The 17,331-nt window shown below is 40.0% G+C and overlaps 1 protein-coding gene across 6 annotated transcripts in view; it reads left to right on the forward strand.

Moving 5' to 3' along the window:
• Positions 1 to 4,459: 4,459 nt before the first annotated feature.
• Positions 4,460 to 17,331, forward strand: part of ncam1b (neural cell adhesion molecule 1b) — a 100,723-nt gene continuing 87,851 nt past the window's right edge. For all 6 annotated transcript variants that reach the window (XM_049575588.1, XM_049575591.1, XM_049575589.1 and 3 more), the window contains exon 1: positions 4,460 to 4,759. In XM_049575588.1, coding sequence (XP_049431545.1) covers positions 4,708 to 4,759 — 52 coding nt within the window. In that variant the 5' untranslated portion in view covers positions 4,460 to 4,707. The remainder of the gene's footprint in view (positions 4,760 to 17,331) is intronic.

The following is a 17,331-nucleotide window of genomic DNA, read 5'->3' on the forward strand; positions in this document are numbered from 1 at the left end:
GTGTGGTCACAGCTCTAATGGGTGAAAGAGGATGAGAGGAGGCAGGAGAAAGAGGGGGAGATAGACTGCAGGGTGAGAAACAGAGAGATAGAGAGCAGGGAATAACTTCAGACAGCCTGGTGTGTAATAAAACATACGTTTTGAAGTTTCAGAGGTCAGTACATGTTTTTAAAATGGCTTCTGTTTTGTTTTTTTTTACCAAACTGAGGAAAATGAAACCAACAGAGATGAGATTTATCAGCACAGACAGACTACTACCACTACTACTTATACTACTGCTGCTACGGCATGTGATTGAACATGAGAAATACAACCGAATAGATCTTGGCAACGTTTTGAAGGGGATTCTGGGTGATTTGAGTAGATGAAAGAGCGTGTTATGTGTACTTTACCACAAATGGACAGCGTATTCGGTTGAACAGAAATGGAGCTGATAGCTCATGGGGGGTACATGAGTACTTTTTTCTACTGTAAAATTATTTATCCGTGAAGAGGATTAAGGCATGTGACAGTTGTTGGATAACTGTCTGTAAGCACTCAAACACACTAATGCAGAGACAAACTTTAGCAAAAAACAGAATTTGGAAGAAACAAAGCATGTCTTCTGACCAGAGACATAATAATCCATATTGTATAGCTTTTCAAACAGTAGCATCTCATTGTTTAAATCTATACAGTGTTTAAAAGTGTCAGCTGAGGAGCATGTGACCTCTCAGTCTAGAGCAACACATAAAAACATGTCATGTCAGCATGTGATATGATCTCATTTGAGGTGTTGTCCAGTCTTTAGCAAGCAGCCATGTAATGTCAGTATGACCTGTTCTCACAGTTTCGACATGAACAGAGAGTACACAGATATCACTATTAAAACTGATACATTAATGTTGTTATACAAGTTTAATTTACACAGTCCAGGCTTTGCTGCCACACAAAGAGATGAGAGCAATATAAATACAACTGTAGCACAAAGTTAAAAAATGCAGCAGTGTTAAACTGCTGGAGAGATTTTTTCACACGATAGGATTTCATCAGTTTTCTCCATACTAATTGAAAATGATATCTGCAGTTAAGCTTTTTATTAATTAACTGCGAGGAAATTAGCTGACGGGACTTGGGAAATTTCATAGGCATAAATGATTACTTGAGCAGAAGATTTACACATTTATCCTGATTTTCATCCTTTAAAAAAAAAAATTAAACTGCTTGAAAAATTTCTTGGAAATTCGAGTGCTGGTGAGCGTGAGGTTACACTGACAAGATAACCTAAAAATATATTTGTAAAAAAAAAAAAAAAAAGCCACATCAGCTTTTCAACTTCAATGCACACTGAATAAAACACTAGTATATTTCAGAGGGCATTTATATGCATGAGTCATCAGCTGAGTCATACTTTTCCTATCTCTGATGCCGAAGCGCAAATGCCAGTCAGACCCCCCACACACACCCCCACCCCCACAGTGCCTGAAACGCATCAAGCTTCTCCCCTCCTGCTTCCTCTACTTACGTCCTAGTAGATGGGTGGTTAAATTAGGAAGGGAGTATAACGTCTTGTGAACATTTTTGGGGCCACACTCCCTGAGGTGGTATGTGTAGAGGGAATAACTGTAGAAGGATGGGCTGCAGCAAATGAGCAAGATCTGACCACAATACACTCGCAGCCAGGCCACAGATTGATTTGGGCTTATTAAATTTTGGCTCATTCCCTCTCAGCTGGCCAAAAGTGCAAATCAAAGGCAAACTGACCTCTCAGGGTGCCAAATGCTACAGTTCCTCCCTGCTGTGCGGGCAAACAACCTTCTCTTCCTTTTGCATCCTTGTTCTCTCAGGTACCATTCGCTTCAAAGCCGAAATAAAAGTGCGTTGTATAAGGCTCTCTTTGGTCATTGGAGGGTTGAGGGAGGGTCTGAGGAGTATTTGACTCACAACAGTGTTTTACTAAAGTATGTAGAGGCAATGACTATGGGTTTTGTTGTGCATTTTTTACGTTGTTGTAGCTCTACTGGACTCTAACAATATTTTGATAAAAGCACTTTATCCTCCCGTAGAGCAACACAAAGGGGAACGAGATAAATATTAAATGAGCATTTTATTATTACAATTTAAACTGTATTATAGTTGATCTGTAACCTGGATCTGACAATCTGTACATGCAATAGATGAAATAATAAATATAATGTAATAGAAAACACTAACTGGTGCTGATTGCATGAGTGCTTTAAATTTTTAAAAGCCTTTATCATTACAGTTTATCAGGGCCGCACAGCTGCCGTTGAGAAGACAGAGGTCACATCTGATTGTTTGTCCTCTGGAGGAGTTTCCATTCTACAGTCACAAAGAAATTGCACTTGATGGGTTTTGAAGGCTGATTCGAATGTTTTTCACGCTCGGCTTTGACTGCCTTTAGGGAAGAAAAAATTAAATCATTAAATTAAACTAAATAGATGGATTTAATTTTTCTCCACTAAAATTATACTCCTGGCGGTGTGATAAAAGCTGTGAAACTGCCCTGAACCATCTTGTTGGAAGGTAAACATAACTGATGAGTTAAAGGAAGTAATAAATGTGAGAAAAAAAATAAAAATTTTACTGACATCTTTTAGTGCATAGTGAAAATGTGTTTGAATGATTGGTAGTTTGCAGGCTGCATGGTGAAATAAGGACTTATGACCTCAGTATTTTTTAAAATCCTGGCCATGGCTCCGATTGTCATTAGTGATAGTGTTGACCTTTTAGCTACAAGGTGCCACTTTGGGTTGTCAGAGTTGTGAATTTAAGTTTGCCCTGTCCCTTTATTTGGTAATAATACAGCTCTAAATGTTGTTAATCCATTAGCAGTTGCTTAACAAGCTTTTGATTAACAAATTTTAGTCAAGATCCCCTGCAGCCTCTTTCTAAAAGGTTAAGTGGTCATAGTTACATTCAGAGGAATTGTTTTCACAACCTGACAGCGTGGGCTACAACTAAGGGTTATTTTAAATATTGATTAATCTGCAGGTTATTTTTTTCAATCCATTAGTCAGGCATTTAACCTATGAAATATTAGAAAACAGTGGAAATGGCTATCACACAGGCAATGTCTATAAATTGCTTGTTTTGTCAGAATAGAATAGAATAGAAACCTTTATTGTCATTGTATAGCAGATACAACGAAATTGGACATGCTGCTCCTAATGGTGCACAACAGTTCAAAATCCAAAGATATTTAATTTATGGGTACTTAAAGACAAAGGCAGAAAATTCTCACAAATCCCAAAATGGGACTGGTTAGAAACTGGGGATTTCTTTTACTAAATTACTTAAAAAACTGTAGTGATTAATTTGTCTATTAGTGTAGGCTATTTGTTTTCTAATTGATGAAATTACTTTCTTATTAATGATCTCCTTATGAATGGCTTATAGCTTGATAGGCTAGTTCCGTGAAGCTTTAATAAACCTAAATAAATCTTTAAAGCCATTAATTATAAACCTTTTATCAGGGACATAGGTTTCATTTCACATATGAAATGGGGGTTCTCTGCAAGAAAATTTCAAGCATTACACACTCAATTTCCTGCATTTTTGTGAATTTTTATGCACCGATTTGTGCCTTTTCTGCATCATTATATGATATAAATGTCTTATATTTTGTCACATATTGATGGAGGATGTGTCCCCTGAAATCTGCATGAGTACCTTATTTAACCCTTTGAAACCTGGAGTGACATCACTTACCTGTGCTGCTTTCAGACACCTTTTTTCAGTAAACCTTTGAACTTTTGAGCAAATTGGTGCAGTTTCTTTCAAAAACATGGGGGAAAAAGGCAATGAGCAGCTTGGTAAGAGATGTCCCACATTTACAAAAAAAAGAAAAAAAAAGATTTAGAAAATTATTTTGAAAAAACTAGGGGAAAAAGTATTTTTCTAATTATCATTATTATATATTTAAAATTATGTTACAGAATTATTATAATTTTTAAGCTCTTACAGCTCTTTTTTTTAAAATTTATTTTTAATTTTCAATTTATTGCTATTTTTGGGGGGTCATTCTTTCTTTCATTGCTCATTGTTTTCTTCCCATGTTTTTGAAAGAAACCAAGACAATTTGTTCAGTTCTCAAAGGGTTAACGTGTATTTGTACATGCACTGTATATTTTTCAGTACACAAACATATTTTGTCTCCAGAGGACAGTTTTCCCATTATGTGGTGATGACAACCTGAAGCATATCAGGAGCAATATTTTTTTTTACCACAGAAAAAAGCTATAAATTAATTATTATTATTTTTTTTAAAAAAATATTGATGGTTCATTCTGTCAATATATCTTTTGTGTGCTGACGTGCAGTACAATGTAGTCATAAGAATTTTCTGCGTTATTATGATTATTGCGGGGGTTTCCCTATGACACTGGGTCCCTTTGAGCCCCGCGCACTATTTAACAGGAGGTCCTTCATCGCGCGGAGTAATCGCCGTGTGTGAGAAGGCTCTGCTTGTCAGTCAGACTTTGAACAGTGCACTGGCGCTCATCACTGCTAATCTCCGGCCGCTGCTTGTCATCAACGACGCTGCCACTGCTGCCGCTGCTGACAGTTACCACCGACCAGCTTTAGAAATATAGATTAGGATGAACAGTTGCTGAGATACGGCGAGGAAACCCGAGGGCAACACCGCAGGGACCGAGCGGAGATTAAACGTTAGTGACGCCGTTTAACATTTACTCCGGAGTTGCAATGGTCCAGTTGAGGGATATTTTCCTAGCCTTGTGTCTCGTGGGCTGTACAGGTAAGAAAATCTCCCATTCAGCACTTGAGCTGGATATGTTTATGTTTTGCTGTGGATGTATCAGCAGCCTGTGATAGTGGTCAGGACGGCAGGCATCCACTCGCCTCCTGGTCCTCCTCCTCCTCCTCCTCCCTCCGCCCGCAGGCACTCTGTTTAGAAGGTGCAACGGTAACGGTACTGCGACTGCTGCTAATTAGCTTACTGCCGAGCTCGGTCATGTGTTTTTAAGTAAAGACAGCTTGATGCTAATGTGTTAAAGGCACCATTTCTCCCCCTGGAGACACTCTCATAACGCAGATACTCCTCGCGTGACCAGCCTGCACGCTGACCTAGCGTTATTGTGCATTAAATTAAACATGATACCCAGGAAGGACAAGCTTTGGGATTGTATAAACATGGATGTGGGCATTATGTGAATGGAAATGCGGCGTGGGGATTTAATTTCTCCTCCCATGTATAGTCGTGTTGGTGTCGGCCGTTGGTCTCAGCTTGGATGGGACGTGTTTGTTGTTGATGGGGAGTGATGCTAGGCGCCTTGTATTTGTAGATACACACATACATGCACGCACACACAGCCTTCTGGGTTGAGTCACGGTCTCTCTGTTAAAGGTACACTGTGCAGAATAAAGCACGTGATATCTTGAGGTTGCACCTGGCAGGTGTGATGCGATTAAAAGGGGGGGGGGGGGGGGGGGGTGCTGGCTCGTGCAAAGTAGCCAACATGAAGGGTTTGTTAGGGACAATGTGGGTTTATTTGGTCTCTCTGGCACACTGATGCACAGCAAGCACAACTTCTACTCTGAATCATCTGTTATGTAATCTGATGCCACGATAACGGCTTTGAAATGAGATCCTCTAAGTTGGTAAAATGTGTCGTTATGTAAGTCTAATTGAGGGAGTTTTGTGATAAATTACATTTTTAATAGCCTTTGCACGCCCATTTTTTTGATTAAAATCAGTAATTTGACATGTGAGGCGATTACAGTTGGAGGAGTAGTACTCTCTACACTCAGGCTCAGGGTTTTCGTGGGATAGCCTTTTAATCCTTTATGTACAATCCAATATGTGCAGGGGTGTTCCTCAGGCAGGAGAGGAAAACGCACAGGGAGTGGAGGAGCTCTTCCTGCATTGTAATGATAATGCAATTTCTCTTGGCTTTGATGGAACATTTTATGTAGAAATGTCAATTTGCAATAGCCTCATGATGGGACTCTGTTTCCTCTTGTGCCATAATTTAATTTAAGCATATTTTAATGCATTTGACATGTTATTTTGTTATGTGTCAAACAGCAATTACACTTGACCACTTAAATATCATAGGCTACTTTTGACATCTCGAGGAAACCTGCTAATTTAATGGAGGCATTAAATGAGATCAAAAAAATGATAGAGAATAAATTGAGAAGCTGCGGCCTTTAAAAATTCTGTTTGAGGGAAAACATCTTTTATTTTTGTGTATAATCTTGTCAGAACATCTGAAGCTATAACACATTTTCTGGGGTTATATGACTATGAAGGATCTTTTTAGTCATTGGTACTTGATTTGTGAGGCTGATTATTGTTGAAATTGTCGAACTTGGACAAACAATATAATGCTGGCACAGTTTCCAATTGATTAAAAACATGTTTTTGGCATTTCTGTCCTGCAGTTTCTTCTTACTTATCAGCCTCATCTGCCATAACCTAATTTTGGTAATTAGCCCAGCTGACCAATCAGATTAACTCTGTTGTACAATTAGGAAAGGGAATTCGGGGTTTGATTTTGGTTTGAATCTTATGCGATGACTTAAAAAGCATTACCTTGATTGTACAAAATGTGCAATGAATAGTGGCCAATGTTACAGTTACGCTGAATTTGGATATAATAGAGATAAAACTGCATGATTCTGGCCTTTTAATAGACTGATCACTTTCTCATATATCAAATACCTCCACTAAGGCTCACATTAAAACGTTTGTTTTGTATTCCTTTATTGAATCTACTTTTGTAGTGTTTGGCGCTGTTCAAATGTCAGAAATGTTACTTTTGTAAATGTCACTTTTGTAGTTGAATGCAAATCAAAGAAAACTGGCAGTCTCTCAGTAGATGATTATATGGCATAGTTGCAGTATTTATGACTGAACTGAGATTTGGGAGGGATTAACCGTCTCTTTCTTCCTTTCCTCTCAGCTCAATGGATCTGTTGAGCCTCTTGACATAATTATTAATTGATCCCCTTCAAATTGATAACTGAAACATGGGAGAATTTCAAGCCTGCGTTTTCTGACAGAAATTGAAATATAGCCTCCAGAAATCAAAGTGAGAGAAATGAAGCAGAACCGTGTGTGATAAGAGATGGGTTCCCAGTGTCCTCAACCTGTGGGATATGATGAATGAACTGCACTCTGCATCTCGCCATATGGCTCTCTCTCTTCAACAGCGATATGTGGCTCTCTAGTTTACAGTAGGATTGTTTCACATAGTCTGTGTTACATCATCAGTCAGATCATGCGGGAGTGATGACGTAGCCCCACGCTGCTCCATTTACAAAGCAAGATGGAGGCATGGCTGACTGCAGGCTGACTTATAAAAGCTCCAGACTTCTTTACGTCTGACTTAGCTTCATGAGCATGGAGACCAACACCGCCAGGAGCAATGGCTGCTAGTCCAACAACTCCAACTTGATAAAGTGATTATTTCAGAACAGTGTGTGCACATCGTGTACTGCCAGCAGTGTTTCCCATATTTAGAATTTATTTAGGAGGTCCACTGAAATAGATTCCCTTCCCCCCAAAAGAGATACAGCAAGTCTTTCTTTTCAGTTGCATGCATGACCACAGCCAATCAGTTTACAAAGGTTGACTGAATGCAGAGACCTTTACAGTTTCTCCCTGTCCTTGGTTTCATTGCAGAGAGGCCACAGAGGAAATGGGTATCATGATTAGGGCTGCTACTAATGCTTTTCTTTTTTTGGCGAGTAATGTCTTTGTTATTTCTTCCATTAATTCATTGATCATTTAGTCTTCAAAATGACTGGAAATAGTGAAAAATCCCTGCCACAATTTTGCTTGTTGATTTCTTCAATTCTTCTTTTGTCAACCAGCAGCAAAACCCCATGTATTCCATTCAGAGTTATAAGAAAACAGAGAATAGCATCAAATGCTCGCTTTTAAGAAGCTGAAACCAGTAAATGTTTGGCATTTTTGCTCATTAAATGACTCACACGATTAACTGTTTATCAACATTATTGCCAATTAAATTTTCCATCATTCAGTTCATCCTTTCGACAGTTTGATTGTGGGTTGGTGCTTCATTAGTCCAGTAATGCAAAACACAATTAAGCATTCGATTAAAACCATCATGGAAAGCAAGTGTTGCTGTGGATGGACACCAGTAGTAATTGCTTATAAAGCGAAGCAGAAAGACTGATTGTACTGTCATGTGCATTTGCAGACATTGCTTAACTTGCCTTCCACTTTGAGTGTCAAGCAGTCCTCTGCAAAATCATATTAAAGTCAGACAGATGTTTGGAGAAAGGTCCATTTGGGAAATCCAGCCAAAGCAGCTGAAGTGCTCGCACCAGTGTAGCTTTTCACCTCCATTTTCTGTGATTTTAGTTTTGTCTTATCAAATAACCAAAGCTGCCAAGAACAGAGTGTCTACTGACAGGCTGCTGCAAACCGTTCGAGGATGTTTATTGAACCAGAATATGTTTCAGAATGGAACTGATGATGGAAAAACACAACTACACGATTGGGAGACAATTTCTGGGAAACTGTCAACCATGCATGTTTTAGGTATTCTATCTATTCAGACCAGTCATTTCAACAAATTCATATATTTTCTTAACTGTGAAACAGTCAGTGAAATACCCATTCGCCATAAATCACTGTAGACCGTCATTGAAGCAGCCATATCTCTTGCACATCATTTTCTGAAAATCTCATAGATGCTAAGGTTTTTCATCCAGAGGGAAAGCAAGAGAGAGAGAGGGACTGTGGCTTTGTTGCAGCCAGGACTACTTGACTCTAATAGTGACGGGGAGTGGATCAGACAGATCCAGGTCTGAGAGAGTTGAGAGGAGCTGCATTGCCCAAGGATGCTAAAAAGATGACATTACACATGCACGTGACCTAAAAGCGCTGTGGGAGGAACATAAACAGCCTTTCCTGAGGGTTTGCTGACAGAGGTGACGCAGGCTGTGGGGCTCAGTGGTTTATTTTACAGTGATTAGCTTCTGAAGTGGTAGCATCCTTATGTCATTCCTGTGAGGTTTGAGTTATTATATAATTAATCAGGGTTAATTTAAGAGCAGAAAACAGGTTAAACGCAACACTGAGGCCTGGGAGACGAGCTTGGTTTATATCTTGTCACTAAAAACCTGCTTCAGTACACATTGCTTTTTAGCTAAAGATTGCAATCCTAAATTCATACTACAGGATGGCTGCTTCCCTCTAAATTGAAAACATGTTAAGATCTCAGAGCTATCAGGAAATTAGAACAACGTGTCCTTGTCATTCATCAAATTAAAAAAAAAGAGGCCAGCACTGTGAATACAGGATCCCTGTGGACATGTAACCCTAGATTGGCAAACCTTTAGGCCTTATACGGCCTCTCTCCGCTTTGAAGCTTTTCCTCTTTGGGACAAAAGAACCCGTGACAGGGTCAAAGTTTTTGTAAAGTATCAAATTATCTGCTGGGTATAATTGCATGTTTGGTCAGGCTACCATCTCCTCTTGACAATGGTAAAAAAAGCAACTTTGAGCCATTTCAGTGTGGCTATTTTCTTTCTGATTCTCATTTGATCAGATTTGACCGGTCACCTCCAGCTATGTAAATGCTCGCTGCACTTGGCAAAATGTATCACCTTTACTCTCTAGGCTATTCACTTGCAAATAAAGACTGATTTATCCTTTTGCTTAGGCTGTTATGAAGTGAGAGCTCCTCCTGGCTCAGTATCTGTCTTTCCATATCTTATTTGGGTGAGAGAGATGCAGAGGAAAACAGGACTTCTGTGACCCAAACTAAGTCATCATCACAGCCTTGTCTGTGGCCCATTTGGCCCCTGAGAGAGGAAATGAGCTTTACAGTCATGTCACTACCCATGCTGGAAGGAACAGTGTCCCAATTTACAAGATGTACAGATGAGTCTTCTCAATGCAAACTCCTGAAAGCGAGCTGTACAGTATGTCTGATTTTAAGAAAATGAGTGCATGTCTCATCTTACCGTGATAAAGCAATTTGCTGTTGGCTAGGATTTAGCACTCCACTTCTTTTATGGAGTGTGAAGGGAAGCAGTGTGTATGTGTGTGTCTTCTCATGCATCCATGCACATCATAGTGCATTCATTATTGAAACACTATAGGATGCATCACCATGCACAGAGCAGGGAAAATTCAGATTGCTATGCCTCAGGCCTTCTTTTTATGCAGTCACCATAGTGTGTCACCATCTCCTCTAACGTTATACTCCTCTACCAGCTTAGTCATTGCCTGGCAACTTGGAGATACCTCTGTTTTACACAAAGTCATGACGTGCATTAATATTCTGAAAAAAAAAAAAAAAAAAAAGTCTGTCATTAAAGCAGGGAAGTGACACTCATTCCGTTAAAAAATCTGTTATTTTTAATCTCTAATTAGATCACACTAAGGAGGCACCATCTCCTGAGGAGCCGCGGCGGCTATAGCTGCTTCTTATCCATTCAGTGTGCACGATCCACTTTGAAAGGATGTCAATGATTCCCACAGATGGGCTACACTTGGGCCGCCTGCAGACGTTTTTTAACAGTCACTCAAGTGTATTTTAACCCATTTAATGATTTAACATATGAAAAGTGTGTCTGATGTAATGCATAGCGGTGTAAAGCAGCGCACCTTGAGTATTTTATACAAAATCATACACAGATGATGATGATGATGATCCGCACACTCGTTTTTCAAAAGCTCTTTATTCATAGAAAATTTGCCTACTCATGAAAAGGTGATATATAATAGTAATCACTTTTTTTTTTATAAATGTATTATAGCCCGCAGCCCCTGGGATCTCTACTGTGTCACATTATCCTCTAGCTGATCATATTTTATGAGTACATGTCTCAGTGTGAGGATTTTTAGAGGAGTGGAAGGAAAAGAAAAATTTTGAAAGTGATATCATCGGGGGAGGGAATTAACCTCATTTAATCCTCATTCGTGCAGAGTAATCTAAAATTATGTAACAGATATGTCCAAAGATAGAAAGAAACCCACATGGCAACATGGCACCTATTTTTAATTTCGTAGCTAAACTGTGCAGCTGCTGTGAATGCAAGTGCATGGGTCATGATGAACTGTCTCTAAATGTGACATATTTTGAAATATTTTCTTTGTTAAATTGTCATTGCTGTTTTCTGTAGCTTTCTGAACTACCCTTCTTAACATAATGATAATCGTAATAATGAGCTGTTCAGCTGTTTGTATATTGTTCTCATTCAGATTCTAACATTATACCAGCTGACACATTGCAACCTGAGATCTTGACACGCACTTGGACCTGTTTTCTAATCTGGACAGCATGTGCAGGACTGTGCTGATTGATACCAATGAATAATGGATGAGTAATTTTGAGGATGTTACACCATCTTATGCCGACGTTTGCCATGCTGCTTGTAGTCTGCAGTACGTGGAGAAATATTGCTGTTGTTAACGGCCTTGTAACAGATGGCATGGTGACATTAATATTTACATGTCTTTTTTCCCATTTTGACAGCCAAACTGAGGTGTGACTCTTAACTGGAATGTATTTAGCCATGTTTTTCTTCTAATCCACATGAAGTCACGACAACCTTTTTCTTTTTTTTTTCTTTCCCTCAACAGTAGCTTTCCCAGGAGTGTGTAATGCACTGAGAGATTCAGACTATCTACCCTTTCCCTTTCCCTTTTCACACACAGACACCCAAACCATTCAGATGTAACAACAGAAGCTGAGGTGTGGAAGGAATTTTTAGAGGCTGTAAAGGGTAATTTTAAGGTGTTTTCATCGAGGGGACCGAATTGCTAACATTAACAGGCAATCTCATTGGGAGCTGAACGGAGCACTTTGCAGAATTCCTGAATGCGACAGACAAGAGGTGCAGCAGGAAGATTGGAGGGGATTAGAGTCCATCTGTGAGTCAGAGGTCACTGGAGTACTACAGTTACTCCTCAGTGGTAGAGTGCTGGCGGTGAATCAGTTTTGCTCTGAAATGCTGAAGGCTGTTTGGATATTGTTTAGCTTGGTAAGAGCGCCCTTGGACCAGCACGCAGTCATGTTTCCATTACTGGGGTGTTTTCCGACTACTGTTTAGTCCCTCTTGAAACCCTATTTACTCCAAGGTGCTCAAGCTGATGTTTTGTTGAAGCGCAGAATTACCTTCTGTGGAACAGTTGGCCATCTTTTAACCCAGTGACAGATTATCGAGGGCTCATAAGGATTTCCTATTGCAGTGTCTGGAAATCTCATGGCAGTATTCCCTGTGTTATATAGGGTGCAGGCGGACGCTGTTGCAAGCCATTCATTCCCTTTAACCTCAAGATCCATTTGCTTTATTGGCATAAACTCAAACACAGTGGGTGTTGGCATTGGACTCTGACTGGGGTTGACTTGTCACCTACACTGTGTATGATATTTATGGAGAGGACATCAAGGCACAGTGTTTGATGATGCTGGCATGATATAACTTTGGCTTCACTGAACTCAGTAGTTCGCTGGTCAGCCCTCACCTGTGGTTACAAGCTTTGTGTACTGACCTAAAGATGAAGGATCTCTGCGTGGTGGCTGTCTCACTCTGTGTGATACGAAGACGTCTTGGCTTTGATTGACAGATCTCCCAGGCTGTCACACTGCATGGTTAACACACCACAGTTCTGCATTTGCTGCCAAATTTGGCTACTGTAACTGACAGATGTGACAGTAAAGTATAAGCTCAAACATCCTACAAATATCCCAAAGGCCCAAAATCAGAAAGATACGCATGATGCAGGGTTTGATTCCCAGCAGTTTTATCTCCAGCCTTCTGTGCATTCCAACACTCCACAGTTAGTGTGCTCGCAGGTAGAAAGCTGGGGTGGATGTTCCTTCCTTTTCACTGCACGAGCAACTCCCACTGGTTTGTTGATGTGTCTTTCCGGTGGAGGAGGAACTGGGAGGTTAGCTTGCAAGCATTTTGCCCTACTGTTGAAGCACATCACGTCTGTTTACAGACACAGACAAAAAGTGGGGTTAGTATTTAAATGTGCATAGGGAATTGGGCTTTCCAAGTGTGAAAGAAAGCAGAGAAAATTCAGCATTTTAAGGAAGAAAATATTTCAGATTAAGGCTGCCCCCTGAAAGTCAGAGGTTCAAATCATCAGTGTGAGACCCCTCAGTCCACTGAGATTCCTTCAAGTCGAGCAGTTGTTTTGTTTTTATTCTTAAGTCAGTGTGCAGTAAACTGCTGGGGATGCTTCAGTCCCCAGATTTAGCTGCAGAGTAAGTGTTTCTCACTTTCATGCTGCTCTTCTGTACAGTCAGCTGCAGACACAGAGGCAGCTGCCCGGAAGAAGAGAGGTTTTGCCTGGTTTGGCGCCAAGATAATACATATATATATATATATTTTTTATCTTTAGATTATCCTCTGCCCTCTGCATGGTGAAGAAGTGGTGAATTTACACCTTACAGCGACTTAATACAATACAGTCTTTGGCTATTTTTTGATACCCTACTTAAGCCAGTGAAATTCTCCATATTTCACTTTCATATGTTCAAACCTCTGTGGACCCTGGTTGGCTGACTGAACAGATGACTCTCATAAATGATCAAGTGCTGTCCAGTGCCCTCGATGGCTGCACTAAAACAGAAGTTGCTGCTTTCTAAGCCAGATCCTTATGGCTTATGAATAATATCTCTATTTTTAGGTTATGCCTGAATTTACAACATTTTCATATTTTCTCCAAAATAACTAAGGCTAACTGTTTGATTTAACCCTTAACACATGATCATACTACTGTAATCATTCCAGTAAACCAATTTGAATTAGGAGGAAACACATTCCTAGTTGAGATAGTGTGAAATGGAGGGTGAGAAGATAAAAGGGCAGGAGAAAGGTGCAGGGTTACAAATCACACAATGTAATTGCATGATGGTAGTGTTTTAAGATCAGTGTACGATTTGGTTGACCCAGGAAAATGGAGCAGACTGAAATTGTGATACCCAAACAAACTTTGTATGTAACCCAATGCCATCTTTTTTTGAAGCAAACTTTTCTTTGTGTACGCTGTGTGTTTGGCATCTTGTCTGTCTTGGTCTTTTTTACCATGTCTCTCACGCTCCTCCCTGAAGGATCTCCTCTCAGTATGACTCATTGACTTCCACTGCCTGAAAGCCGTCTTGCTCTCTTTGCCAGCAGAAGTCGGATGTGTCATGGACCCCATTGTGCATCTTTTCCATGGATGTCATAGAGTGCAAAGGCAGATGACAGGCCCTCTGAAGAAAAGGAAACCATCTCACATCACTAGTCATAGTGGCCAGACCAGTGTAAAAATGGGGCATCATTGCACCCTTAAAGTGTTTGAAAATGGTGGCACCACATCTGGAAGAATCTCTCAATGAGACCTGCTGCTGTCTCGAGAAAATAACCTTCATTGCTCCGGTAGTGTCTTAAATACCAGCATGTATTTACTCGTTATTACGAAGCTGCAATGTGCTGTTCAGGTTGTATGTGCATGGTTGTGGTGCTCACACTGTAGTAAGCTAGTATGTATAATTTACTAACCCAAACCCCATTAGGTTTTATACTGCTTGCACCATATTCCCCACAGTTTATTTCTTACTATCTAGTCTTTTCCAAGCTAAAGAAATTTTGAAACATATGGTAGTATTGTGAAAAATCAAACACACACTTCATAAAGCATTACTTGCATTATAAAAAATAAAATCTGTGACTGTGCTTGCGTGTATGCTGTTAGCAAACAGTAATCATCCACTGTATTCTCAATGGCATACTGGTGATTTGTGTATCTACTCCCACTGGAGATTCCTTCACAACAACCTCCATTAGAGGGGAGAGGGGGGTATGCCTGTGAAGGGCTGTTCTCTGCCTTATGACAGCACATGGCCGCTCTCTCTGCCTGAGTGGCTACAGTAACACACAGCTAAAACACATTTTGACTGAACAGGGTCATGGCGCTTTCACCAGTGAATATAAGCCACCGTGTTGAAGCATTAAGGATGTTTGGCATCAGCTGTTGTGGCATTCATATCATTTGTTGGTCTTACTGCACCATATTGGGAAATGTGTTCGCACAGCTTTTCTGCTATGTTGATATCAAGGGGAGGTCAGATAAAAGCATCACTCATGTAGCTTGTTTTGTGGGATTGACTTTCAGTGTTTCGTTGCAATACTTTAGCTACCCAGGATTGTTTACTGTGTTCCTGTCTACCACACTCCTTTGCTCCGTATTTGCTTGCATGGTTGGTTTTCTGGACATATGTCTGTACACTCGTGGGAGTGTGTCTTTGTCACGGTTACTGTCTGTGTATGTGGTACCTCCTTCTGGGATTTTAACTAGGTGGCAAACAAGCAATGCAATGACTTGTAATGTTAAAAGAATTATATTCCTATTGATTTTGTACATATTGTCTCTATCTTATTGTCTGGGGGAACCACTGGCTCTTTGACATAAATGTTGTGACTGGCTGCATGTAAATGTTCTGATTGTTCCCTGTCTTGTCAAGTCAACAAGTCTAACACCTAAGGAAGTGCCCTCATTAGATCACAAGATGTAAGATGTGAATCACTGTTATGGTATTGATTTGTATTCACAAACAAGGACAGAAGACCACTTATCTAACATAGCAGATCTGCTTGTGCAAAGTAAGCATTTTAATTGCAGTTGGACTGTAATATCTGCAGTGTCTGTCCAAATAATGGCACTATGAAGTGTAGTGCAAAATATGAAACACTGTTTTCAAGCTAATTTTCTCAGAGAACGTAATTAGAAAATTAGCTCGGAGGAATGCAGTGTTGAAATTCTTTTGCAACATGAGACATCATGATTGGATGGCTCCATCTTGGAGCTGCTGTGTTGCCTGAGGTCCTGGATATTTATTCACTGATGGCTTGACATGTTTTCCCACAATGCTAGCATGCTGTGGGCTGAGGCAACTGTGGATAGTTTGCTAGTGTTTCAAAGAGATCTTGTTTAAACAACCAGAGGAGAGTGCATTAAACAAGTGGCAAGAGTGTGGAGACGAATTGCATGGTGTTTACCTATGCTGAATGGGTCAAGGTCTTGTTAAGTGAACCTCTTGACATGCCCCTTTAAAAATCTGTGACTGTGTGTCTCTGAGTTATGAGTAGACTATTACCTGCAACGTATCATCCACATACAACATGGTAAGCATGCTTGCCTTCACTGAGCTGTGGTACTGAAACTACTGGGTTAGACATGAAACCAGAGGAGCAATGAAATTATGTGTCTCTCCAAGAGATTGCACATATGACCTTGTGATGTACTATCCTAAAGGAGACTCCACACTTGTTGCAAAGGGCATGTGATCGCTTCATTAAATATGGGTAGTCTTAAAACAGCTGTTATACTTGCAATATTGTCAATAGATGACTGTGGCAAAATGTTAATGCCAGGGTCAGTCTGTCACATCAAGGTCAAATCCTTGTTTCAGAGTTTTTTTGTGCAGACCGATTCTTAATTTCCTGTGACATTTTAGGTCTTGGGTTTTGGTTAAAGTTCCTGTGTCCCTCTGAGAAACAATAAATTCAAGTGGGAACTGGTCTAATAAAAGTTCTGAATTTTTAATGGAGAAAATGTCATGTCACTTGTATATAATGCATAATAAATTCTAGATGACAAACTAGAATTGAGTAGCCACACGTTCAGTCTGTGTTTGATATATGTTTTTATGGTCTTATAGAGTCTTTTTATGTAACGTTCACTGTCCTGATGTTGCTTTTGATATTACCTCTGTAAAGTTTAGCCGTAGACCTTGAGCACAGAGAACACATGTATATAAATGAAAACTTCCACAAAGTGCATTCCCCCGCTGAGTTTATTCTTCCAGTGTAAATGAAGGATCACTTGAACTTCTTAAAATTGACATTCTCAGATGACTTAAATTTCTCAGTACTGAGTGAATTTCTCAGGTTTTTCAGCTCCTTACAAATTTATTCCAGTAGTGCAGCTCACAGGATTTGTAACAGAACATCCAATGAGCTGCAGTTCAAACGTGCAGTGTATACTGCCTTGGCTCTACCTCAGACTGCAATGAATTTTAAGGGAGCGGAGTGTGGTAATCAGCGTTCAAGACTGGTTGTTATTATCCGAAGGTCAAACAAATGCGGTCCATCAATAAATCATCAATAAATAAAAACTGCCACATGCGATGATTTTGTGCAGATGGATATGCATATCATCAGGATACTGTATGTACCCCACTCCATGCAAAACCTTATTTTCTGCTGCCAAAGTATAAATCTAAAGCCTTTGAAGAAAGATATGACCCTCAAATCCATGTATGTCCACTGGTAATGAAATTAGTCCAGGCCACTTAGCTGAAACTGTCACGTATTGAGAGTCGTATT

Source organism: Epinephelus fuscoguttatus, linkage group LG5, assembly GCF_011397635.1.
Source record: "Epinephelus fuscoguttatus linkage group LG5, E.fuscoguttatus.final_Chr_v1".
Lineage (NCBI taxonomy): Eukaryota > Metazoa > Chordata > Actinopteri > Perciformes > Serranidae > Epinephelus > Epinephelus fuscoguttatus.